The sequence below is a fragment of the Hemiscyllium ocellatum genome, chromosome 32, assembly GCF_020745735.1.
Source record: "Hemiscyllium ocellatum isolate sHemOce1 chromosome 32, sHemOce1.pat.X.cur, whole genome shotgun sequence".
NCBI lineage: Eukaryota > Metazoa > Chordata > Chondrichthyes > Orectolobiformes > Hemiscylliidae > Hemiscyllium > Hemiscyllium ocellatum.
The window spans coordinates 35,309,393-35,336,184 of record NC_083432.1 but is presented as its reverse complement, the minus strand read 5'-3'; the positions used below and the strand labels follow the sequence as shown (position 1 = coordinate 35,336,184).

The 26,792-nt window shown below is 42.6% G+C and overlaps 1 protein-coding gene across 4 annotated transcripts in view; it reads left to right on the top strand.

Moving 5' to 3' along the window:
• The first annotated feature begins 2,109 nt into the window (after window positions 1–2,109).
• si:busm1-163l24.3 (uncharacterized) overlaps window positions 2,110–26,792 on the top strand; it is a 32,691-nt gene continuing 8,008 nt past the window's right edge. For 2 of the 4 annotated variants that reach the window (XM_060848936.1, XM_060848938.1), the window contains exons 1-5: window positions 2,110–2,500; window positions 2,762–2,856; window positions 8,125–8,305; window positions 19,556–19,659; window positions 21,905–25,162. In XM_060848936.1, the coding sequence (XP_060704919.1) occupies window positions 8,131–8,305; window positions 19,556–19,659; window positions 21,905–25,162 (3,537 nt within the window). In that variant the 5' untranslated portion in view covers window positions 2,110–2,500; window positions 2,762–2,856; window positions 8,125–8,130. The remainder of the gene's footprint in view (window positions 2,501–2,761; window positions 2,857–8,124; window positions 8,306–19,555; window positions 19,660–21,904; window positions 25,163–26,792) is intronic. The other 2 variants (XM_060848937.1, XM_060848939.1) reach the window with 2 other exon arrangements.

Here is a 26,792-nt window from a genome sequence, read left to right as displayed (position 1 = left end):
CAAAATGGTGAATTGACTGAGAGCAATATATATGACAACATTTGGTCAGACATAATGACTAGGACCTTAGGGAGCTGGTACAGATACATGTCCTCCCTTGGAAAGCTAGACAAGTACTTCTCCACCCATAGACTGTCTGTGACACAGAATATAGAATGGGCAGATCCAATGTAACAGGAACATTAAGCTGTTAGGAATTTCTATATTATGAAACAGATGCCATGATGTGAAGGGTGTTATTGAAAGCAACATGTGATTTGCTGCAATGTGTCTTATAGAGGGTACACTTTACTGTCACTGTGTGTCAGTGGTAGGGGAAGTAAACGTTGAAGATATTAGTTGGGGTGTCAAGTAGGCTGCTTTGGTTGGAGCCAGACTCTTCTGGGCAACTGAAGAGTATTCCATCATACTCCCGACTTCTCCCTTGCAGATGATGAACAGACACTGGGGAGACAAGAGGTGAGTTATTTTCTGAAGAATTCTTGGCCTCTGATCTGCTGTTTTCGCTGCAGTATTTATATGGCTAGCTCAGGTTACGTTCAATGGTAAATCCCAGTTTGTTAATGACATTGCAGTCAGAGCATGAGGGATATGGCCACAGAGTCCAGGAACAGTTAGAAGGACAAGAAGAAAAATACCTAAGAATAAAGAAAACTACCTCAGAATAAAGTATGGAGGTTGTTGGTAGTGAATGAACCTATTCTAAATGACTAGAAATATAGTATCTGTCCATCAACTGGGTACCACGCAGAGTTCCATCTGTACTTCAGTGGCAGCTCAGCTCCTTGCCTTGCCCCTCCCTAAATGGCAGATCATAGATATTGGAGTAAAAAATGAGGTCTGCAGATGCTGGAGATCACAGCTGCAAATGTGTTGCTGGTCAAAGCACAGCAGGCCAGGCAGCATCTCAGGAATAGAGAATTCGACGTTTCGAGCATAAGCCCTTCATCAGGAATAAGATCATAGATATTGGCCTATACGGCTTCAGGTAACAGCTGATTTTCCTGGCCCACCCCCTCCTTGTCATCTATCAGGTTCCCCACCCCCAATGATAAGTCAAATATCCTTCCTTTTGGTTTCAAAGTTTTCCCCATTTCTCAACAATGATTGCAAATTCTGATTGGATATACTGCTGAGAGGGATCCTCGTGTAAATGCAATGACATGGTGGCAATGTTCCTGGACCAGTAACCCAGGGGACGGGGCTAATTGGTCTGGGGACTGGGGTTCAGTTAACAAAATTCCGGTCAGTAATGGCTACCATGAGGTAAAAACAAGGACTGCAGATGCTGGAAACCAGAGTCTAGATTAGAGTGGTGCTGGAAAAGCACAGCAAGTCAGGCAGCATCCAAGGAGCAGGAAAATCGATGTTTCGGACAAGCACCACTCTAATCTAGACAATGGCTACCATGAAGCTACCATTGATTATTGTAAAAGCCCCATGTACACTCATGTCCTTTAGGAAAGGAACTCTACCATCCTTACCAGGCTCCATGTGACTCGAGACCTGCTGCAATGTGGCACTCAGCCAGTTGCTGGCAGTCGAGACAAAATAAAATTGCAGCTCCTGGAAGCCAAGATAGACAAGGAGACAGCTGGAAGTACACATCAAGCCAGGTAGCATCAGGAGGTGGAGAAATGTGGGCGGCACGGTGGCACAGTGGTTAGCACTGCTGCCTCACAGCGCCAGAGACCCGGGTTCAATTCCCGCCTCAGGCGACTGACTGTGTGGAGTTTGCACGTTCTCCCCGTGTCTTCGTGGGTTTCCTCTTGGTGCTCCGATTTCCTCCCACAGTCCAAAGATGTGCGGGCCAGGTGAATTGGCCATGTTAAATTGCCCATAGTATTAGGTGAGGGGTAAATGTATGGGTAGGTTGCGCTTCGGTGGGTCGGTGTGGGCTTGTTGGGCCGGAGGGCCTGTTTCCACACTGTAAGTAATCTAAAAATCAATATTTCAGGTCTTCAGGACTCAGTGATGCCCATATCCCATCTATAAAAGATGGTCTCCAACCTGCAGTCTCAGCCTCTTATAGTCTTCACTCCACCCATTCTTGTGACTCATAGACACACGTGTTCAAAAACTGAAATCATGAAATCTTTGTCCCAATTATTTTTTCTCTGGTGTTGCTGAGAGGAGTCTCCTGTGGGCTCATTCTAACTTTCTCAAGACTCCCAAGATAACAGAGCTGGGTTGGGTCTCAATGCCCTGTGATGCCAGGGAGAAGGATGGCACGCTGCCTGCTTATTTGTGATGTTTGTTTTGAGTTAGGAAAGAAGAGAGAGTGAACATTCAGAGAATGGCAGTGGATTGAGGGAGCCGAGTGTGTTGTAGGTTGCCAGGTTGAGCTGGGGAGGAGCACTCGCGATCAGTGTGAGCGGAGAGCGGGCATTGAATCTCAAGGAGTTTCAGTTTCGTTTGTTCCATTTCTCGTTGCGTTTACGTTGGTGTCTTTGTTTTGGGTTGCCGACCCCAGGGGACTGACACACAAACAGCACAGCAGGTGCGAAGCTGATGCCTTTCCGACTTCGGCAGAAGTTTGGAGTGGGAACACCCTCAGAGTGGGTCCAGCCGGGGGCAGAAAGAGGCGGAAACCTGCCATGGTCTTCCTTCAGCAGGAGAAAGGCTTCTCCCCAGGGGAGGTGGAGACACCCATGGGGGCAGGGGGATGGGCTGTAGTTTCAGTTTGGCACACAAGCAACGGCGCACAGTAAACGGTATGGTGAGATTGATTGTAGTCTTTTTTTCTCTGCGGCCATTCCAGATGGATCTGCTGTAAGCGGGTGCGGCCTCGCTAGTGGGAAGTGAAGATCCCAGTTCTGAGTCCACGTTGGTCCCAAGTCCTGTTCAACCCAGCAGGTGAGTTCATTCTGCTCCGGAAGAGTGCTATTAACGGGTGCAGATTTTTATGTAACATTTTTATGATTGTAGACATCACTTGGCCAGACCCACCCCTAATTGCCCAGAGGGCAGTTGCGAGATAACCACATTACTGTAGGTCTGGAGTCATTTGTAGGCCAGTTTCCTGAATATTAGTGAACCAGATGGTTTTTCCTCTGGGTGTAAGTAGATACTTAATTCCAGATTTTCTTTTGATTTCAACTTCTACCATTGGAATTTGACCCCTTTCCCTAGAACATTATCTGGGTCTCTGCATTAATAGACTAGTGACAATACCACCCCTTAATGTTGTAATGTGAGATGTTTGTATTGACGATTAACCTGTATTCTAACCAGCAATAGCTGTTGGCTTACTGTTTGACCAATTCTGGAGAGCAATATGGTTAAATATATTTGGCTTACCTGGCCACCCCACTACATGGAACAGAGCAGCTGATGACAGAGACCTAAAGCCCAGCATCAAGCTGCTGGAGTACAGAGCAACAGCATTATCCCCCTCTCCTGGATGTGTCAGAGACATGGTCAATCCCATTGAAAATCGCCTTTGCAAAATCTTCCAAATCCCCTGGCACTCCAAAATCACTGTCCTTTCTCAGACCAATGACCCCAGTGTCGAGATGCTGACAACAGTCAATCAACTGTGCTTGGTCAGCCAAGATTTCCAAAGCAGCCTCTGTGCTCTGAGCTTCCTCACGGATTGCCAATCATTTTGAGCATCTCCGACAGGCCCAGGTAGAGGCCAGGCACAAACAGCTGAAGGAATGTGTAGAAACCCAAGCCTCCTACTGAACAGCCTCTTCAGACACTGCGTACCCCACCTCTGGCAGGGTGTGTGGATCCAGTATCGGACTGTTTGGTTACTTCAGGACCCACTACTTTGCAATGGAAGAATGTCTACCGAAGAGGAAGATAGAGACATGGACACAATAGCTTAGTCCGCATCCTGTTGCAGTACACAATCCAAAAGCTTGGATTAATAATCCAGAAAAAGAACACATCAAAAAGGGGTGGTCGTTTGCAGTAGTGAGCCTTCATTTATCTGTGTTGGTCATCAGCTGTTGGTCTGCCTGCTATATATTTCATCATTGTTTTTATTTTACGTTTAGGGTCCTGTCAGAACAAGTTCTGCCAAATAGAATAGGCTTGTTCGCATCCCAGAATAGAACCGGAAGGAGAAGCTGTAATGTCGGGGTCATTGTAGCCACCATTAACCATTGTAGCAACATTTGCAATCAAAGAAACTCTCACCATAAGAGACCAATTCCCCAAAGAGATATTATGCTTAGTCCCACATGCCCTTGTAACTCTTTAAAACACTCATCTTTACAGACAGTCCAAATCCCTTCAATAATTATTTATGGAATTAGTTTTCATACTCATTTCACGCAGCACATTCTGGATCAGTGCAATTCTTGAGTGAAAACTATTCTCTTCTCTCCACTAGATCTTTCGCCTTTGATTTTAAAGTTTTAACTCCTGTCTATTGACTCACTCACCAGAGAGAATAATCTTTTTTCTACTTAATCAAAACCTCTTATTCTGCAAGTTTATGTTTTTAACATCTTAACCTTTCCTATCTCAAGAAGAACTTTACTAACTTTTCCAAATTTACCTCATAACTGAAGTCCCTCATCTGTAGTAACATCCTGGTAAACCTCCTCTGCATTCTGAATACCGGAGACTTGCCATCTCTTATGTAGTTATATTCCAAAGGACCCTGTGCTTCAATTAGTCATATTAAACTCTTAATTTTTATGATCATTTAATACGTAATATCATACTGGCAGTGCTTAGGAGGTGAATGGTATGTAGTGTTCCTCAGTGTAAATCAACTGATAAATAAAGAACATTCTGATCCTCTAAACCTCTTCCCAAAAGTAACACTAATTAATTTCATCATCATGACAATTACATAAATATCAGAGCCAACCCACTGACCATCTCCTACTTGATAAAACTCATAGTCTGTGTTGCACAAAAGACAGAAATTTTCCATTGATGCAGCACATTTAATGATGTAGCATTGATGTACCACATTTTGGGATTTAGATGTTTCATATGAACAGAGAAGATGGTAAAAGAGGGGCAGGTGTGGCATTGTTAGCCACGGACAGTATTACAGTTGCACAAAGGACTTTTGAGGACTCGTCTACTGAAGTAGTATATGGCCTGAGCTTAGAAACAGGCGAGGAGAGGAGAGGACACTCTGTTGGGAGTTTTCTATAAGCCTCCAAGTCGTTCCAGAGATGTAGAGGAAAGGATGGCAAAGATAATTCTGGATAGGAGCAAGAGTAATGGGGTAGTTCTTATGGGGGACTTTCCAATTACTAACTGGAACTACTATAGTTGAAGCACTTTAGTTGGGTCAGTTTTTGTCCAATGTGTGCAAGATGGTTTCCTGTATGTAGACAAGCCATCAAGGGGCAAGGCCACATTTGATTTGGTACTGGGTAATGAACTCAGCCAGGTGTTAGATTTGGAGGTAGGTGAGCACTTTGGTGATAGTGACCACAATTTGATTATATTTACTTTAGTGATGGAATGAGACAGGTATGTACCGCAGGGCAAGAGTTATTGCTAGGGGAAAGGCAATTATTATGCAATTAGGCAAGATTTAGGATGCATAGGATGGAGAAGGAAACTGCAGGGGATGGGCACAATTGAAACATGGAGCTTATTCAAGGAAAGCTACTGCGTGTCCTTGATAAGTATGTATCTGTCTGGCAGGGAGGAAGTGGTCGAGTGAGAGAGCCATGGTTTACTAAAGAAGTTGAATCTCTCTGTCAAAAGGAAGAAGAACGCTTATGTTAGGATGAGATGTGATGGCTCAGTTAGGGCACTTGAGAGTTACAAGTTATCCAGGAAAGACCTAAAGAGACAGTTAAGAAGAGCTAGGAGAGGACATAAGAAGTCGTTGGCAGATAGGATCAAGGAAAACCCTAAAGCTTTCTATAGGTATATCAGGAATAAAACAATGTCTAGAGGAAGATATCCAATCAAGGATAGTTGTGGGAAGTTGTGCGCAGAGGCAAAGGAGATAGGGGAAACGCTAAATGAATATTTTTTGTCAATATTCACACTGGAAAAAGACAATGATATTGAGGAGAATAGTGAGATACAAGCTACTAGGTTAGACAGGATTCAGGTTCACGAGGAGGAGGTGTTAGCGATTTGGAAAGTGTGAAAATAGATAAGTCCCCTGGGCCAGGTGGGATTTATCCTAGGATTCTCTGGGAAGCCAGGGAGGAGATTGCAGAGCCTTTGGCTTTGATCTTTATGTTGTCACTGTCTACAGGTATAGTGCCAGAAGACTAGAGGATAGCAAATGTTGTCCCCTTGTTCCAGAAGGGGAGTAGAGACAACCCTGGTAATTATAGACCAGGCAGCCTTACTTTGGTTTTGTGTAAAGTGTTGGAAAAGGTTATAAGAGATAGGATTTATAATCATCTAGAAAGGAATAAGTTGGTTAGGGATAGTCAACACAGTTTTGTGAAGGGGAGGTAGTATGTCACAAACCTTACTGAGTTCTTTGAGAAGGTAACCAAACAGGTGGATGAGGGAAAAGTGATTGATGTGGTGTAAGTGGATTTCAGTAAGGCATTTGAAAAGGTTCTTCACAGTCAGCTATTGCACAAAATATTGAGGCATGGGATTGAGGCTGATTTGGTGGTTTGAATCAGAAATTGGCTAGCTGAAAGAAGACCGAGGGTGGTGGTTGATGGGAAATGTTCATCCTGGAGTTCATTTACTAGTGGTGTACTGCAAGGATCGTTTTGGGGCCACTGCTAATTGTCATTTTTATAAATGACCTAGGTAAGGGCGTAGAAGGATGGGTTAGTAAATTTGCAGAAAACACTAGGGTCGGCAGAGTTTTGCTGAATAATGCTGAAGGATGTTGCAGGTTACAGGGGGACATAGATAAGCTGCAGAGCTGGGCTGAGAGGTGGAAATGGAGTTTAATGTGGAAAAGTGTGAAGTGATTCACTTTGTAAGGAATAACAGGAATGCAGAGTACTGGGCTAATGGTAAGATTCTTGGCAGTGTAGATCTCGGTGTCCAAGTACGTAGATCCCTGAAAGTTGCCACCCAGGTTGATAGGGTTATTAAAAGGGCATACAGTGTTTTAGCTTTTATTGGTAGTGAGAATGTGTATAGGGTATAAGCAGGCAGGGTAAGAGTTAAGTTCAAGTTTTGTGAAACAAGGGGTTCAGCTGAGCATGACTCGGATCAGATAAGAACTTGCAGTTAACAATGGGGTGCTGGAGGCAAGGATAATGAGTTCATTATGTCGAGCCACTTAACAATATTGGAGGCATTCATTATGTAAGGTCAGTTTAACAAGGTGAAAAGAATTCATTATGTGAAGCCACTTATTCATTGTGTAACAGCAGATGGCTTAATCTTTACTATTGACACTCGCTGATTGTAATGGTCACCCAATCAATATGTATGTTGCCTTATCTGGATAATCCTCCCTTTAAAATGACTGTATATACCATTGAAAAACTGCTCTTCCAGGGTAGACCATGAACTCATGTTCCTGTGCACATGGGGGAGCGTTCTCTCTCCCTCCAGGGCCTTGAATAAAGATAAAGGAGGTAAAAATATACTGTGTCTGAGCGTTTTGCTTCAACTGAGGGAGGAGGAAACGGGACGATAATAGTAGAGGAGTTGAGTTTTGGAGCCACGAGATCATACTGCAGCTGTACAAAATTCTGGAGCAGCCACATTTGGAGTATTGGGTACAGTTCTGGTCACCGCATTATAGGAAGGATGTGGAAGCTTTGGAAAGGGTTCAGAGGTGATTTACTAGGATGTTGCCTGAGATGGAGGGAAGGTCTTATGAAGAAAGGCTGAGGGAACTTATAATGTAAAAAAAAGCACAGTAAGTAATAGAAACATAATACGGTGTTTGGGGGGGGGGTTACTATTATACATTATTTACAGCACAAGTCACTTAGATAATAATGTAACTTTTCCTTAAATAAACCTTACTGGTAGAGAGCCTTCTCACTCATATTCCCAACTACATGGACATCGCCAAGATCATAATAATACAGCAAACTGCTGGTATTTCAGGGAAATAATTGTTGCTGGTTTATCGAGTGTAGGTCCATAAGGTGCTGGCTAAAACAAAGTTTGCAGTTCTTGCAAAATGTACCCACTGTTGTCATGCAGAGAATCGCGGAGTTCATGTTAGGTTTTAACAAAATGATTTCTTTGCAGTTTACAATGAATAGAACCATTCAAGTATCTGATCTACCCACGGGTATCTCAAAACAGACTCTTGAAGATAAACTCATGATACATTTTTTACGGTCCAAGAATGGAGGAGGCGAGATCATTGATATCCTGTTCCCACCAGAATCGGCAACGTCTGCGCTCATTACCTTTGAAGAGGCAGAAGGTAAAGCAGCACATTCCAGAAAAGAGCGATCAGTGACAGGAACAAAACCATAGTGAGCTAAACCTGAATATATAGATTGCCATCCACAAGAGAAAGGGTTTGTGTGTATTGCTGATCGTGGTCATACCACCCTGCAGGTTCAGTTAGGAAGCTAAAAGCAATGTTAACATTCATTTCAAGAGGCCTAGAATCAAAGAAGAGAGATGAACTGCTTGAGGCTGTATATGTCTCTGGTTAGACTACATTTGACATATTGTCAGCAGTTTTGGGCCTCATATCTAAGGAAGGACGTGCTGGCTTTGGAGGTGGGTTGGGGGGTCCAAAGGAGGTTTTACGAGAATGATCCCGCAAATAGAAGACTTGGCATATGAGGAGCGATTGAGGACTCTGGGTCTGTACTTTGTGGAGTTTAGAAGGATGAATGGGTTCTCATTGAAATTTTCAGAACACAGAGAAGCCTGGATAGAGTAGACATGGAGAAAATGTTCCCACCTGTAGGAGAGACCAGGACCCAAGGGCACTAATCTAAGCTATCTCACCAATTTTAATAAACAAGATTTTTATCATCAGTTTCAATTTAGTGATCAGACAATTCGAATGAAGTTGCAAATTCAACTTTCTCAACAGCAGCTAGAAATAGACAGTAATGGCCTAACCACTGATGCCCAATGATCTTATTAAAATATTTTTCAGAACTTCAAATCACAATAAGGACACTATTATTGAATAACCTGTTGATTGTAGGTAATGGGGTTGGTGCTGATTCAGACTTTTCCAACATCTTGCACTACTGACAGGGAAAGTCTGAAAGATGTGAAGAAGACATTTGGTATGCTTGCCTTTATTGGTCAGTACATTGAGTATAGGAGTTGGAAGGTCATGTTGCGACAATACAGGACATTGGTTAGGCCACTTTTGGATTACTGCATGCAGTTCTGGTCTCCCTGGTATAGGAAAGGTGTTGTGAAACTTGGAAGTGTTCAGAAAAGATTTACAAGGATGTTGCCAGGGTTGGAAAGTTTTAAATATAGGGAGAGGCTGAATAGGTTGAGGCTATTTTCCCTGGAGCACTGGAGGCTGAAGGGTGACCTTATAGAGGTTTATAAAATCATGAGGGGCGTGGATAGGGTGAATAGACAAGGTCTTTTTCTAGGGTTGGGAAGTTCAAAAGCAGAGGGCATAGGTTTGAGGTGAGAGGGGAAAGATTTAAAAGGGACCTTAGGGGAATGTTTTCACGGAGAGGATGGTTAGTAAATGGAATGAGCTGCCAGAGGAAGTGGTGGAGGCTGGTACACTAGGAACGTGAACAGTTCATCCACTGCACCAACACCTTCCATCCCGACTACAAATTCACCTGAACGATTCCCGACATCTCCCTTCACTTCCTCGACCTCTCCGTCTCCATCTCTGGTGACCGACCTAACACTGACATCTATTTCAAACCCACCAACTCCCACAGCTACCTTGACTACACCTCCTCCTACCCCCCCCCCCCCCCCACCCCCCACTCCTGTAAAAACGCAATTCCTCTGCCTCTGCTATTATCAGTTCCCAGGATGAGTGATTCCACTCCATGATTCCCAGATGTCTTCCTACTAACAGGACCGTAATTTCTCATCCCGTTATCAACAGTGCCCTCAATCGCATCTCTTCCATTTCCCACCCCCCTGCCCTCGAACCCCACTCTCCCCAGCCATAACAAGGATAGAAATCGCCAGTCGTCACATTCCACCCCAACCTCCAAATCAAGTGTATCATTCTCCACCATTTTCACCACCTACAGTCAGACTCCACCACCAAAAATATATTTCCCTCCTCACCCTTATCTGCATTCCGTAGAGACCATTCCAACTGCTACTCCCTCATTAGGTCCACACTCCCCACTAACCCTGCTCTCCACACCCGGCACCTTCCCCTGCCACCACAAGAAATGCAAAACCTGGGCCCACACTTCTCCCCTCACCTCTGTCCAAAGCCCCAAAGGATTATTCCAAATCCAGCAGAGATTTACTTGCATATTCTTGAACCTCATTTACAACATCCGTTGCTCCTGATGTGGTCTCCTCTACATGGGATAGACCAAACACAAACTTGCAGAACAGTTGAGGGAACATCTCTGGTCGGTATGCCTCAACCAACCCCACCTTGCTGTGGCCATCCATTTCAACTCCCCCTTTCCATTCCCCCGATGACATGCCTGTTGTGGGCCTCCTCTACAGCCTAAACAAGGCCACCCGCAAACTGGAGGAGGAACACCGCATCTTCTGCTTCAACCACACGCCATAAACATTGAATTCACCAGTTTCCAAATCTTTCCAAATCCCACCTCATCCCAGATCCAAACCTCTGACTCAGATCCACCCTCTTGACCTGACCTACATGTCCATCTTGCTTCCCAACTATCCACACCACACTTCGCACTGACTTATCATAATCACCTCCTACTTTTGCCGACCTATCGCAATCCCACCTTCTTTTCCCCCAGTAACAGCACCCCATTTATTTCTCAGCCCCCTTTCCTCCTCCCCAATCCTGATGAAGAGTTATGCCCGAAATGTCAACTCCCTCGCTGATCAGATGCTGTCTTACCTGCTGTGCTTTCTCCAGTGCCGTACTTTATCAATTCGGACCTCTCCAGCATCTGCAGTCCTCACTATCTCCTGTGGGCCAGTTCAATTACAAGACATCTGGATGGGGTGGCACGGTGGCTCAGTGGTTAGCACTGCTGCCTCACAGCACCAGGGTCCCAGGTTCAATTCCAGTCTGTGACTGTCTGTGTGGAGTTTGCACAGTCTCCCTGTGTCAGCGTGGGTTTCCTCCCACAGTCCAAAGATGTGCAGGTTAAGTGAATTGGCCATGCTAAATTGCCCATAGTGTTAGAGGGAAATGGGTCTGGGTGGGTGACTCTTTGGAGGGTCGGTGTAGACTTGTCGGGCCGAAGGGCCTGTTTCCACACTGTAGAGAATCTAATTGGGTACGTAAAAAGGAAGAGTTTAGAGGGATATGGGCCAAATACTGGCAAATGGAAGTAGAGCTATTTAGGATATGTGGTTGGTATGGATGAATTGGACTGAAAGGTCTGTTTCCATGCTGTACACACCTAGGGCTCTATGTGCGAGGTTGCCACAGAATCAGGATACTGGGGGAAAATCTGAGACTTGATAGAGCAGGCCAGGGGCACAAAGCCTGAGTCTCTAAAGGTCATGTGGAGTCACACCCAGTCAGTTATACGGCACAGTTTACTTGGCAAGTATGACCTTTACCAGAGGCTAAAAATGACTTAAAGAGCAACTTTATGTTAGCAATTTAGAGGATCTTTCATTGTCTTTACATTATGCTATGAATCCTAACACATGTAACCACCAATATTCCATCTAGTAATTTTATCAATAACCCCCTTATAAAAGCAAAGTACAAGGCTGGCATAATGGCAAACAGCCCAGAACACTGGGTAGTTTGAAAATAATAAAGGTTGGTTATAATGGCTTCAATTAAACAGATAATGAGAACTAGGATTAACTTTTATGTTACGAATATTGAATTGTGAGATTAATTTTATGCGATGTAACTGGGCAGCGGCATGAATGACGCATAAGCAAGAGCCAAGCTTAGGTTCCTGAGGCACTCTGGAGGTAATGGCAGGGGGCTTGGGAAGATAGGTCGTTGCTGGGGACAGTATGATTATGATCAAGCAGGTAAGAATGGGACCAGGTGAGGGCAGTACCACTGAATGGATAACAAGAGAGATTTTGGATAAGAATTTCACAGTGCACGATAGGTAGGAAATCAAAATAGTCCGAGCTGAATGTTTGTAATATGGAATTCAATATATGTTCCAAGTTCACAAAAGCAGTTTAGACCTTCTGTGCCCTGGATCATATCTGATTTACCATGTTCTCTATTCCTTCCTGGGATGTAGGCATCACTGACTGGCTGGCATTTATTGTCCTTCTCCGATTGCCCGAGAGATGGTGTTGAGCTGCCATCTTGAAGGGCTACAGTCTTTGAAGTGTAGGAAGACTCATGGTGCTGTTAAGAGAGGAATTCCAGGATTTTGCCATTCCCTCCAGAGTGCCTTAGGAACTTAACCTTGGCTCTTTCTTATGTGTATCAATGTCAGTGAAAGGGCAAGGAAGACAGATAACGCCATTGCGTTGTGACTTTCTTCTGTTGTTGTGGTAGTGGAAGAATTCAAATGTGGAATTGTGGGACAGATTGACATTCGCTGCTCTATCCCAATACCTACAGATCATATGGCACGTCCATAGACAATGCGTGAGAGTGCCAACTTCCTTTTTACATTTAGGACACATTAGGAGTGGAATTAGCAATTAATGATCGGGCCATAGATTCACAGGGAAGTAAGGTGAAGGGGCACAGATTGCAAGGGAAGAGAGCTCATGGGTATATTTGTTTAAGCAAGAAGATGAATCTGGTTCTTTTATAGGTATTTTTATTGTAAAAAGAAAATTTTAAAGATTTTTTTACAAAATTACAAAAATAATATAAACAAGTGTATTCCACTTTACAATATGATAACAGCATGAATATAAAATTAAATAAATAAAAGAAAAAATATGACTACTAATCTATTCTACAAACAACTAAAACATAAAATAGGATATCATACACTACTAACAGTCAACAATAAAATAATTAAATAACTAGATACATACTCAAAATAGATTTACATCAATCATACCAGAACCCATATTTATACCAGATTCCTCCTCCCGGGGGCCCCTGAACCAGCCAGAACCATTACCACAGCTGAACAAAAGCCCTGGAAAATATGGCTGAAATATCTAGGTCAATATAGTTCAAAAAGGGCTGCCATGTTTTATAAAATAATTCCGTTTTTTGGTGCACCATATTTGTGAGGAAGTCAAGGGGGATATATTCCATGACTATCCTGTGCCAGTTTGAAAGTCCTGGCAGTCTTTCGGATACCCAATTCACTAAAATATTTTTCCTCGCACAAAAGGAGAGGATAATAAATAATTTCCTCCGGTATACATTCAGGGAGGGAAAATTTGGAGAGTCCGAAGGTAGGGACGTTGGATCCGATCCAATCTCCATACCCAAAGTCTCTATCAAGGCATTTGCTGCTCTATCCCAATACCTGTGGATCTTATGGCATGTCCATTGACAATAAGTGAGAGTGCCAACTTCTGTTTTAAATTTAGGACACATTGGGGATGCTCTTGCCTTTAATTTTGCGAGTCGTTCAGGTGCCATATGAGCCCTGTGAAGTAGCTTTAATTGAATAGCCTGATCTCTATTACAAATAGAGATCTTTCTGGCATTTTCCCAGACGTCCTCCAACATTTCTAAAGAGATTTCCATCTCTAATTCTTGATTCCAGATTTTATATAATCATTCCATGTCCTTCGAGATCTTATTGTCTAGTGAATGATAAAGAGTACTGACCAAGGATGGCCCCACCAGCCATAGCACTCTCCTTTCCCTATTCGATTTGTACGGATTGACTATCAATGTGGTCTTCTTTTGTATAAAGTCTCGTATTTGAAAATACTGAAAGAGGTCCTTGGTAGGCAGTCCAAACTTCTGGTGCAGCTGCTCAAAGAACATCATAACCTCCCCATCAAACAGGTCTCCAAAGCAGGAGATTACCTCTGGACTCCCATGTTTTAAATGTAGCATCCGTCAGCCCTGGCTGAAATCCTGATGCTCCCACTATGGGGGTATAAGGGGAGGTTTTTTGCAGGTTACCCTCATCTTGCCGCATTGTCCTCCAGGTTTTAATTGTATTTAGTACAATAGGGTTTTACAATGGTCCGTAATAACTCTCATCTTGTCCATAAATAAAAGATTGATGAGGAGACATTTTGTTTGGGAGGTCTCAATACCTAACCAGAGAGCCAATCAGGTCCATAAGATAATAAGGAGCTCAACTGGTGCCACCTGAAATCTGGAAAGTCCAGTCCTCCCCTTGTTTGTGGGAACTGCAGCTTTTCTAATTTGATAAGGGGCCATCTATGATTCCAAATTAAAAAGCCGAGCCAGCCATAAAGCTTACGCAATGCCTGTCTTGGCAGCATCAAGGGGGGCATTCTCATTGAATATAGAAGACAAGGTAGGATATTTATCTTAACTAAGGCTACTCTGCCGAGCCAGGATATTGGGAGATCTCCCTAGCATTGAAGGTCCTGCCTTATTTTCTCTAATTAGTGAACATAATTGGCTTCATAAAGCTGACCACTTACTGGAGTGATAAAAATACCTAAGTACAGAAAACCTTCTAGTGACCACCGAAAGGGAAAGCAAGATCCGTCTGGTACTGGCAAGACCTCCCACCGGCATGACCTCCGATTTCATAAAATTGGTTTTGTAACCAGACAACATACCGAATAGATTGATCACTTGAATTAAGTGGGGCATGGATGTCAAAGGTTCACTTAAGAAAAGGTGGACCCATCATCCACATAGAGAGTGATTTTGTGCTTGCCCGATCCAACCCTTGGAGACATTATATTAGGGTCAGTTCGTAAAACCTCCGGTAGTGGTTCAATCACTAGCAATATATAGTAATGGTGAAAGAGGACATACCTAATGACAGCCCCGGCCAACGCTAAAGCTATCCGAACTTAAACCATTGGTGATCACCGCTGCTTTGGGATCATTATATAATACTGAAACCCATTTAGTAAAGACCTCTCCAACACCGAACCTTTCCAGCGTATAAAAAAGATATGGCCATTCTACCCAATCAAATGCTTTCTCTGTATTTAGGGAGACAACGAAACCCACTTCTGTTCCCTGTTGACAGGCTTGTATCATATTTAAGACCTTTCTAATGTTATTAGTTGACCTGTGACCCTTTATAAACCCCGTGTGGTCCTCTTTTTATAATGAATGGTAAAACCCTCTCCAGTCTTAATGCTAACATTTTTTAAAGACTTTTAAAATCCACATTTAACAAGGATATGGGTTTATATGAAGAGCAATCCTCAGGGGACTTTCCTTTCTTAAGAATGAGAGAAATATTTGCTTCTCTCAACGAAGGCGGGAGGCAGCCCTGACTGTGTGAGTAATTGTACGTATTTCTGAGTGGCCCAGCCAGTTCCCCTATAAATTCTTTATAGAACTCAACTTGGAATCCATCTGGCCCAGGCGCTTTGCCACTCTGAAGCTGCCTAACCGCGTCCTGTACTTCCTGGGTTCTCAAGGGGGCATTCAAGATCGACACCTGCTCCGAGGTTAGGCCCAGAAGGCCAAATCTTTAAAGAAGGACTCCACCTTCCCAGTCCTTTCCTCACAGTCCTGCAACTTATACAATTCAAATAGACCTTTCTAAAGGCTGTATTGATCTTTTTACAATCACAAGTCAGGGTACCAGCACTTTCTCTAATGGATGTAATGGCTTGGGGAGCCTTTTTCTTTCTAGCAAGGTACACTAGATATCTGCCAGGCTTGTCGCCATAATCAAATAATCCTTGCTTTGCGAATAATATTTCCCTTTTTGCTGTTTGGGTAAGTGCAGTATTCTAGGCTGCTGTAAGGGCTGTGATCTGTTGTAGTTTACTAATAGAGGGCCTGTCAACATACGCAATTTCAGCTGCCTTCAAGTGAGCCTCGAGCAGGCACTGTTGCTCTCCCTTTTGTCTTTTCGGGGTCGCAGAATATGAGATGACCAAGCCTTGCATATATGCCTTAGCGGTCTCCCATATCATCGATGGGCTACTGGCTGTACCTGAGTTAATATCCCAGAAGGTTTTGAATTCCTGCGAAAAATACTTTATAAATTTGCTATCTTTCAATAAGTAAGGATCCATACGCCAATGTCGGGGGCCTATCTCATCATCTCTAGCCTTGACTTCCATATATAGTGTGGCATAATCAGAAATTGTTACATTACCTATTTTTACAAGACAGTATTGAATTCAAAATGGTTGAGGGGGCAAAAAACATATCAATTCTGGCACGGCACCTGTGTGGGTTAGAGTACAAAATGAAGTCTCTACCCTGGGGATGAAGACATCTCCACACATCTACTAGTCCTAGCTCCTTGTACAGATTCGGCAGTTGTCTAGTTCACAGAGATATACCCATAGTGCTCCTCAGTATCCTATCCGTCTCTGGGTCAATAATACAGTTAAAATCTCCCCCTATAATTGTATGGCGGAACCCGAAAGCCATTAACTTAGAGAACGCTTCTGTTACAAATTTAAAAGGATGTGCCAGGGGGCAATAAAGATTCAAAATTCCATATTCCTCTCTATGTATTAGGGCTTTGATCAATATACATCGTCCAGACTCATCTTTTATCTGGCTTAACATTTGGAAAGGAAGATTCTTCCGAATAAGAATGGTTACTCCAGTACTTTTTGAGCTGAAAGATGAAAAGAACGCCTGACTAATCCCACCCTGTTGTAGCTTTGAGTGTTCTTTATCAAATAGATGTGTCTCCTGTAAGGGAGCTACATCAACCCTCTCTTTTTTAAGACTTGATAATATCTTTTTCCTTTTGACGAATGACTCCCCTTGACATTCCAAGTGCACCACATAAGTGAATGGCTAGCCATTATTGTCCAGGCAAGCCCGAGACCCACCAGGAGGAAGAACCCCACCCAAAAGACATTGAATACAGACCATAGAAAATTCACAAATAAAAAAAAACTCTTTACAACATTTAAATCAACACAATTAAGAACTGCTCCTAAATAAAAATAATGCAAAACATATTTGAAAGGAGACTTTCCCCCTTGCTCCCAGGGAGCATAAATACCTACCAATAACCCCATCATAACCTTTCCCAGCTCGGGCCCTGCCCTCGGCCCAGGCATTACAAAATGGAGTAAATAAACTCAAGTGTCTTATAAAACAGGAGTTAAACGTGAGTGACCCACCCCTCCCCCCACACCAACACCTGGATACGTTTAATAAAAACAATACAAAATAGAAATATATGAAGTTACAAAATTACAATCCCAGCAAGTATTAGGCAACTAAATAAGAAGAAAAAAGAAAACCCCGCTTCAGGAAATAACTCCCCCACAAATCAAATAAACCGCACGAGCTATAAAAAAAGGAGACCAAAGAAAGAGTAAAGAACAAGCCCCCCCCCCAGGGAAAGATGAGTAAAAGAGAGATGGAGAAAGAAAGAAGGGTAAACAAAGTGGGGGGGCAAAATAAAATCGTTATCCATACAGTTCACGTCCCGCAGTCTATTTGAGAGAGTCCAAGAATTCTTTTAATTTCTCCCGTGATTCAAAGTAATATATGGATCCTCCACAGCTGAAGCGCAGCGTTGCCGGATATCACATGGAGTATCTAATATTTACGTCTCTCAGACGCTTCTTCACCTCATCGAATGCCCTCCTCTTGCTGACCATTACTGGAGAGAAGTCCTGAAATAGAATTATCTTGGAACCTTTGTACATCATGGCCTGGGGATCCTTCCCCAGCACTCTGGAGGACTTTAGAAGCACTTGTTTTGCTTTATAACATTGAAGTCAAACTAGAACCGGGCTGGGGGCTTTGGTCCGACCCGGGCCTATGCGCAGTGACCCGAGCCTGTGCTCAGCAACCCGGTGGGCCCGCTCCAGCCGCACCCGGCCCAGCTCCGACTCCAACATCAATAATTGTGGGAGACATCACTCCAAGAAACCCACAAGCTAGCCTTCCTCTTCCCGTTCGGGAAGGCACAGCAACCGAATATTTTTCCAACTCTAGGCCGTCGATGTGCTCCTCCAGTGTCTGGACTCGCCGCTCCAGAGCCTGGATGACTCGGCAGCAGTCTCCCAGGCCGCGGCCCATTACTCCACCCTTCCGACATGCTTGAGTTTTTCAATCTCTCGGTCATGCTTCTGCAGCGTGACCGAGAGATCGACTCCCACCTGGACTGGGCCTCTTCGATAAATGCGTCAATCTTCTCCTGGAATTTGACGATCTTGGAGATCAGGCTCACCTCTGCAGGTAAGTCCCCCCCGAAGTGGCCGTGGACGTCCCTGGTGCTGTGGGAGGGTGTGGGGGAGGGGTCCCTGCCTGTTGCGAGCTGCGGGAGTTTTTGCCCTTAAGTCATTTTTAAAAAGGCACCAAACTGTTCAAGTTTGATGTGAAATGATGAAGTATGCTGGGCAAAAGCTATCCTGAATGATTTAAAAGGTGAGGTGAGGATGGGCGCCCCACTTTGCCCGAGTCTTAGGCAGAGCACTACAGACTCAGACCTACTGAGTTGCCACCATCTTGGATCTCCCCGAATCTGATTTTTAAAGGGAGAAAATGTAGCTGTGGAGAGAAGGCTTTTTACATTATCAAGGATTATTTTTATATCACAAATATTCAATTGGGAGGTTAATTTTAAAAATGTTTTATAGCCTAGAAGCAAACTAGTGTGTCTGTCTTGATGAAATCAACAAGCAAATCATACTGGTAGTGCTTCTATAACGTGATAGTTCCGTTCTTGTGCCATCCCACATTATAGAAAAATCACGCTTTAGAAACAGCACTTAAAGTGTTGGCGATGTAATTGTGTTACAGCTAACCCATGATTTAAATGTTTATGCTTTAGAAACAGTGTCCCCATTTTGTCAATTGTGTTTCTGCGAATTGGTGTTAACAAAACATGTGTTACAGCAGAACGACCCATATGTGATCTGCCTGGGATACAGTGGGTCATTAATCTGCTTCTGAAAATATACAATACGTAGCATGAACGTTCATCTTCACTTGGTTTTATTCCTTACTTCATGTGCACTTGAAATGACTTAAAAAAATTTGTTCTTCGCTCCTGGCATGGTTACAAAAGGAAGCTGAGTGGTCAGGTGTTTTCAGTTGCAACAGCACCAAGGATGCAGGAGATGTAATTGGCATAAGCTTGGAAAGGACACATACGATGGCCAGGTCAGAATCTATACGGAGGCATAGATTGGTGGCAAAGTCTCATAGGAGTCATGACTCAGTTGGATAAAGGGAAACAGCAGAGGCAGGTGAATGCCTGGTCAGGAAAGCAATTAGCTCTGAACACTGTAAGACTGAAAGGAGGGGAGTTTGCAGCAAAGCACAGAATTCTAGGGGGTCACCTTTGCTCCTGAAATATTGGTGGTTTTGGAGGGAGCGATGTGGTGAGACTCTGACTGTTAAAGAAAGGAAAGTCCTTTGATGAGAGACTCAGTACTTTCTTGAAGAGTCCTATTTTGCAGTGTTGCAGTGATAATAACTGCTAATTTCAGCACATGTATAGGCTTGTAGCATTAACGATAACCAAACTTCTCTGTTCCTTCTCAGTGGCTCAACGGGTCCTCAATGTGGGAAATCATGTTCTTGGAATTGCTGGGAAGCATTACAAATTAAAAGTAGAATCGGCTTGTTCTGAGATCAAAGTTGATCAGGTAATTGACGATTTACTTGAATATTCTCAAAGTTTAGCATTTATTTTACATATTTTAGGAACATGTTGCTTCCTGATGCTGGTCATTTGTGTAGTGTCAACTAAACATTTAGATCTTGTGTCTGTCGTAAAGGTCAATTCTCTGAACTATATTTTATAGGCTGCACAATGCTACATGTTCAGCACAGGCTTTATATATATATTCAGTTAATGTGACACTTTTATTGCAACAATTTGATAAATATTAAATATACTCAAATGTTTACGAGAAGCAGGATACTCTCTACTGTAATATTTTCTGATTTCTGTGACATAGTGGCTTTTGAAATGAAGCTGAGTCTTTCTGTATAATTTGTTGGGAAATAGTTCTGAATTGTGATACTAGTTGTAAATTATCTTGTATTGGGACTACTTGCTAAATTCAGTTAACTGTGCTCAAATAAAATGAAATCACAAAGAGTGCCATTTTATATCGACATCTAATCAATCAAAACTTTCATCTGCACACTCTTCCCACCGGTTCCTTGATTATAGATTACTGTGTCCACACTTACAATACAAGCTGCCATTGAAAATTTGTCATGCTAATTATTACCTTCTTCCACACCGCAAATACAACAGTGTGGTCATAGGCATTTTCCAATGTAAACGCAGATAGATGTATCGTTTGGCTCAGTTAGCTAGGATGTGGTGCACCTTAATACTAACAGTGCACTTTCAATCCCAGCCTCAGACTGAAGGGACAACCCTTTAGAACTGAGGTGAGGAGGAATTTTTGTCAGCCAAAGGGTGGTGAATCTGTGGAATTCATTGCAGCAGAAAGCTTTGGGGGTCATGTCATTGAGTGTATTGAAGAGATAATTGGGTCCTTGATTTAGAACAGGGATCAAAGGTTACAGGAACTGGGCAGGAGAATGGGGTTGAGAAATATAACAGCCATGGTCGAATGGTGGAGCAGACTCAGTGAGCTGAATGGCCTGTTTCTGCTCATATATCTTATGGCTTGAAGTGGTTGTGGTAGTTCTTGGGACCTGCCTTTTCTCTTTGTGATATTAAGGGTTGAGCTATGATTAGCAAACTTCATCCAGTGAGGATGCTACATGAAGGAGGACATTTGGCTATAATTATTTATTTGCTAAATTCAGTCAACTACTCAAATAAAATGAAATCACACAGGATGCCATTTAATATCTACATCTAATCAATCAAAAATTTCATTTGTGCACCCTACCCACCAGTTGCTTGGTTGTAGAATATAAGGACATTAAAACAAGGGCAGAATTACGTCAGCACACCTTGACCCTGAAGACCATAAGGGAATTGGACAGTGTGCCACAGGAGATTGACTAGTAGGCATTCATTGAATTTTATTACAAATATTCATGTCTATCCAGCAATATATTGCACACTTCAGATTTCTAATAATACTGCATTCCATTGATCATAGCGTACAAGTCGGCCAGGTGTACAGTATGAGGCAGTACCATTTTTTGTGCCCGTAGCTCATACTTCTGCATGTAGAGTCATAGAGATGTATAGCACAGAAACAGACCCTTCGGTCTAAATCACCCATGCCAAATAGATATCCCAATCTAATCTAGTCCCATTTGCCAGCACTTGGTCCATATCTCTCCAAACCTTTACCATATGCTTGGAATAGAAGTCGATTCCTCTTTTCGGCATGGCATGTAATACATTACACAGACTAATTAGCAAGTGATTGCCATGAACATTATATGTGTAATAATAGACAACTTCAATTTCTCACCCCACAGTGCAAGTTTCACTTACTGATCCCTTGTAACTGGCTGCATTAATTAAGCAGGCAATATGGGCTGTGTTGTGAAGATGTGGGAGAATTAAGACGCACGCAAACAAAGCAAACTGTGCTTGGGAATGATGTAGATGACAATTATCCACACCTAACACTTTTACACTTGACATAATTTGAGGTCAGTTTACATGCAAAAACATACCAACACTATCTGTATGTGGTAAATATTATTGGTGTTATCTCGCATTTTTAATGCTGTGTACATTTTCATATTCCTTTAATTCTGTTCTGAAATATCCACCTTCATTTAGAGTCTACAAGAAGGACATTCTCCTATGAATTAACATTTGACCAAAGAACGGGCCATTGTTACTATTTAATTTAGTGTGCCTGTACGCAGAGTCATTTCTTTGGGCCTAATTGCATGTCATAGAATGCAATAAATGTTTCTCTTTTTTTAATGTTCTTGCAGATCATCTGTCATATTTCTATGACAATAGATTATGGAAAACTTCTCAGTGGAAAAAGATTAATGAAATATTTGCAGAAGAAACATAGTAACGTCCAGTTTAGTTTTGATCAGAAGGCAGATAAGTGCAATGTTGCTGGAAATTTTTCTCAAATACAGGAACTAAGTGGAGAAATTCATCATTTGCTCAGTTTAAAACCCAACCAAACCAACAGTGGCTTTCATGAAGCTGAGCAACTTCAATATGATCACTCAGAAAACAGTGCCATGGGTCATTCAAACAGTATCAGAAAACTTGCGAGGAAATTAAGTATAGACTCCAGTGTCCAGGAGGCGTTTCTAGAATTACAATCTAAAAATGGGGCGCAAGGCTCTGACAATGACAATGTTAAAAGAGATGCCAACTTTCAACAAGGCAGAGAGCAACATACAGGGAATATTGAAGATTACATTTTAATGATGGATTCTGATATTTACAAATATATTCAGAAATTTTATAAAGACAGCTATGAAAATATTCTTTGTCAGTACCATGTAAAGGTGTTGGATGTTACCAGTGAAGACATCACCACCTTGATTTTGCAAGAGACTTCTGACTGTGCAGACAGCAAGCTATCAGTGTTGCAAGCACATCAAGACCTTTCTAAACTCTATCAGAGCTTTGAGTTTAGGCTTCGTAAGGAACAGATTTACAAAAATGATATAACTTCAAATGTGTCTCTCCTTCAGACCATCTGTGCAAGCCTCCAGGTACAATTCCCTAAAATGCATTTAAGTGAAAATGAAAACTATTTGTACCTAATAGGCACATCAGATGATTGCTCCCTGGCTAAGAAGTACTTACAAGACTGCAAGGAAGAATTTTCAGCAAAATCTCAAAACAGTAAGCATCCAGCTTCGAGGAGAGATTCAGAAAGTGATCAGGCTAGTGTCAGCACTATACCACCGTCTCTGCAGGAATTCGATGGTAATGATGTGTTTGTGCAAGTGGGAATCCGAAAGGCAGACGTCAGAAAAGATCATAAATTGGCTCCAACCTTCAGTGGTATAACGGAAAACACTGGTCCTTTGAAGACAGGGAGCAGACTAGCTGACGATGACCTCACTTTAGAACCTGAGCAGACATGTTCAGCTGATAACTTACTGACAAGCCACAGTATTGAGATTAGTCAACATGATAACAAGCATCACTCGACTTCAGAAACTTGGCAAAAACTGAAGCGCCGCATTAGTGACAATCAGATGTTTACTTCTGCTGACCAAACATTAACAAGTCCAACAGGGGAGTTTATTGAACATAAAAGAACAGGGGAAGATTCTGTTACTAAGATGGTCAAAGACTTATCAGTATTAAGTGTTCAGTCCAAGGATCTTAAGAGTCCTGACAAAGCCAGTGATAACTATCTGTCCAAGGGACTTGAAAGCTCTTCCATCGTTGGTACAAATAAAGGGGACAAGTTTTTCCAGTACTCCAAGAGTAACAAAACCTGTGGTCCTATCAAGCCATATCATTTTGAAACATCAGCTGGCACCCTCTTCCATCAGGGAGACCTGCTAGGCAACATGCAGACACTCCACTCTTTGACTTCCAAAGGTTCAGATGTTCATTCATCCAAACCATTACTGAGAAGGACCAGTAGCTCTTCAGAATTAGTAAAATTTAGGCATTCCAGAGACATGAGCAACAATTTCCAGGGCATAGTCAAAAGCAAACCTGTCGAACAAGAACATATCACTGAAGAGATCCCAATGGAGTCAGGTGTGTGGTCTTACCTGAAAGACATTCATGCTTCTTTCATTAGAAGTATCAACAGTAAAACTGACGTTGTGATAAATGAGCAGACCCAGGGAGATATAACAATGGTGCACATTACTGGAGTTAAAAAAGCGAATATCATTGCTGTCAAGCAGGAAATTTTGTCACTTTACACATTGGTGATGAAGAATTTGGTTCAACAGTTTATTTCATATGCAGATCTTGGAATTGAGCAGAGCAATCAGAAAGCCGTAGATCAGTGGTATAGCAGTCTGAAAAATAACTTTGCAAAAGTAAAATTCATTAGAGGACAGACAGGTTTCAAAATTATTGCCCCGTATGAACAATGCATGAAAGTTATAGAAACTTTCAAACTCAAGTTAAAAGATCCATTCTCCTCGACAGATGTCTCCTTTGCAGCTTCTAATCCATACTCGTTCATTGATACAGAGACATTCAAAGACACAGAGGGAAAGGTTCCCAGCAAATTTACAGAACATGCTTTATCATTGGGTCAGAGTTATCATGGTCGTAGGACTCCAGTGCACCACATGGATGAGACCAGCTTGAAAAAAGGTGAGAAACCAAAGGAAGAGTATTCTTCGTTGGAGTCAGATCGAGAACTTATTGAAACTTTGGGTCACAGGAAGGTAGCAAGAAATCCGAGAAAGAACTATAATTCCCAGCCAGATGTGGAAGAGGAGGAGGAGAGTCTGAAGAAGCATTCAATTGAGCACAATGGCACTGGGTCAAATACAAGGCAGGAACACAATCCAATTCCAGATCAGAAGAAATCACCAAAGCCTTTTGAAGAATACAGTAGTTTTTCATTTCTTCATGATGTGGGGGATTCTAAAAGTCAGAAGGTGAGCAAGCAGATTGGAGAGGGAGAGGGATTCAAGGCAAAGAAGATGCTACCTGATAAGTTCCAGATTACAGCCAACAAGCTGGTGAAGGAAAGCCATTGGCACAATAGAGGAGATGGCTTGCTTAGCAATAGACTGGAGAGTGGCACACAGTCATTACCAGTATTTTCTTACAGTAGTACGTCAGTGCTGCAACAAAATAGAGATGGATCAAATACCTGTGAAGCGGCTACAGATTCAGGAGTCCGAATGCAAGATGCATCCACACAGCAGCAAGATAACAACAGCATGACAACATCACAGGAAAGGAAAATGTCGAGGAATTCTCAGCAGATTCAACTCAGAAGTCCAGCCATTGGACTGGATGCACAAGAACTAAACAAATCAGCCACGTTGTGCAGTGCCTGTAAGAAAACTGGTTGCTGTCTAAGGCTGGCCTGTAATCATGGTTTGTGTAAGGAATGTTACAGAATCTCGGAATCATCTTGTCCAGTATGTCACCAAACCGTACCTTCAATTAAAAATGAAAACCAGTGTCTGGGGACCATGGAATTGGCACATCTGAACATTTCTTTACCTGGATTTATTAGAGACCTGACCTTGAAAATAACCTATGACATTCCGAGTGGTATTCAAAGGGTGAGTAGTCTGAAGAATTAAATCACTTGTTATGGTAATAGGTGGGTCTTTATTGTTTAGGTCAAAGTTTGCTTCCAGTTTGTCTTAAGCTGCTGGTAGTCAAAACTAAAGTGAAAATTTATTTAAAGAAACAAGACATCTTTAATCCTGTGCTCAAATCCCCTTCTAAGAAACGCCAACAAACCAACATCAATCCTAATTGCTTGCTGCATTTGTATGTTAGCTCTTGATGACTTATGAACAAGGTCAATCAGGTCCCTTTGGAAATTAATATTTCCTAATCTCTCCCCATTTAACAAACCTCTGCATTTCTACTTTTTGAAATAAAAAGGAGGTGATGGTTTAATGGTGATGTCACTGGTCTGTAATCCATAGCACCAGGCTAACATTCTGAGGTCATGCATTTGAATCCTAATCTGGCAGATGATGAAATATGAATTCAATAAAAACCTGGAATGAGAAAACTAGATCAGTTAGTTGTCATTAAAAAAAACCAATCTGGTTCACTAATGTGCTTTAGGGAAGGAAATCCCACATCCTTAACTGGTCTGACTTACAGGTGACTCCAGACGCACAGCAATGTGGTTGACAATGGAGTGGCATGTTGGTTCAATGATTAGCACTTCTGCCTCACAGTGCCAGGGATCCAGATTCAGTTCCACCCTTGGACAACTGTCGGTGTACACTTCCTCTGAGTGCTCTGACCTCCTCTCACAGTCCAAAGGTGAGTAAGTTAGGTAACTTGGCCATGCTGAATTGCCCATAGTGCCCAGAGATGTGCAGGCTAAGTTATTTCTGAGACTTTATAAAGCTCTAGTTAGGCTCCATTTAGAATAGTGTGTCCAATTTTGGGCCCCACACCTCAGAAGGACATACTGGCACTGGAGCATGTCCAGTGGAGATTCACACGGATGATCCCTGGAATGGTAGGCCTAATATATGATGAACAGCTGAAGATCCTGGGATTGTATTCATTAGAGTTTAGAAGGTTGAGGGGAGTTCTAATAGAAACTTACAAGATAATGCACGGCTTAGAAAGGGTGGACACTGGGAATTTGTTTCCATTAGGCAGGGAGACTAGGACCCATGCGCACAGCCTAAAAATTGGAGGGAGTCAATTTAGAAAAGAAATGAGGTGACATTTCTTCAGCCAGAGCATGGTGGGCCTGTGGAATTCATTGCCATGGAGCGCAGTGGAGGCCGGGACGTTAAATGTCTTCAAGGCCGAGATTGGTAAATTCTTGATCCTGCAAGGAATTAAGGGCTACGGGGAGAATGCGGGTAAGTGGAGTTGATCAGCCGTAATTAATTGGTGGATTGGACACGATGGGCCGAATGACCTTACTTCCACTCCATGTCTTATGGTCTTAACCATGTCTTATGGTCAAAATGGGAAATGCAAGGTTACAGGGATAGGGCAGGTTGGGATGCGCCTTCAGAAGGTTGGGGTGGACTCACTAGGCCGAAGGGCGTGCTTCCACACTGTCGGGATTCTGAGATTTTTTTTATTCATTCATGGGATGAGGACGTCCTTAGCTAGGCCAGCATATATTGCCCATCCTAAATTGCCAAGAAGACAGGAATCAACCAAATTGCTGAGGAGTTTTTCCAACAGTTGACAATGGATTCA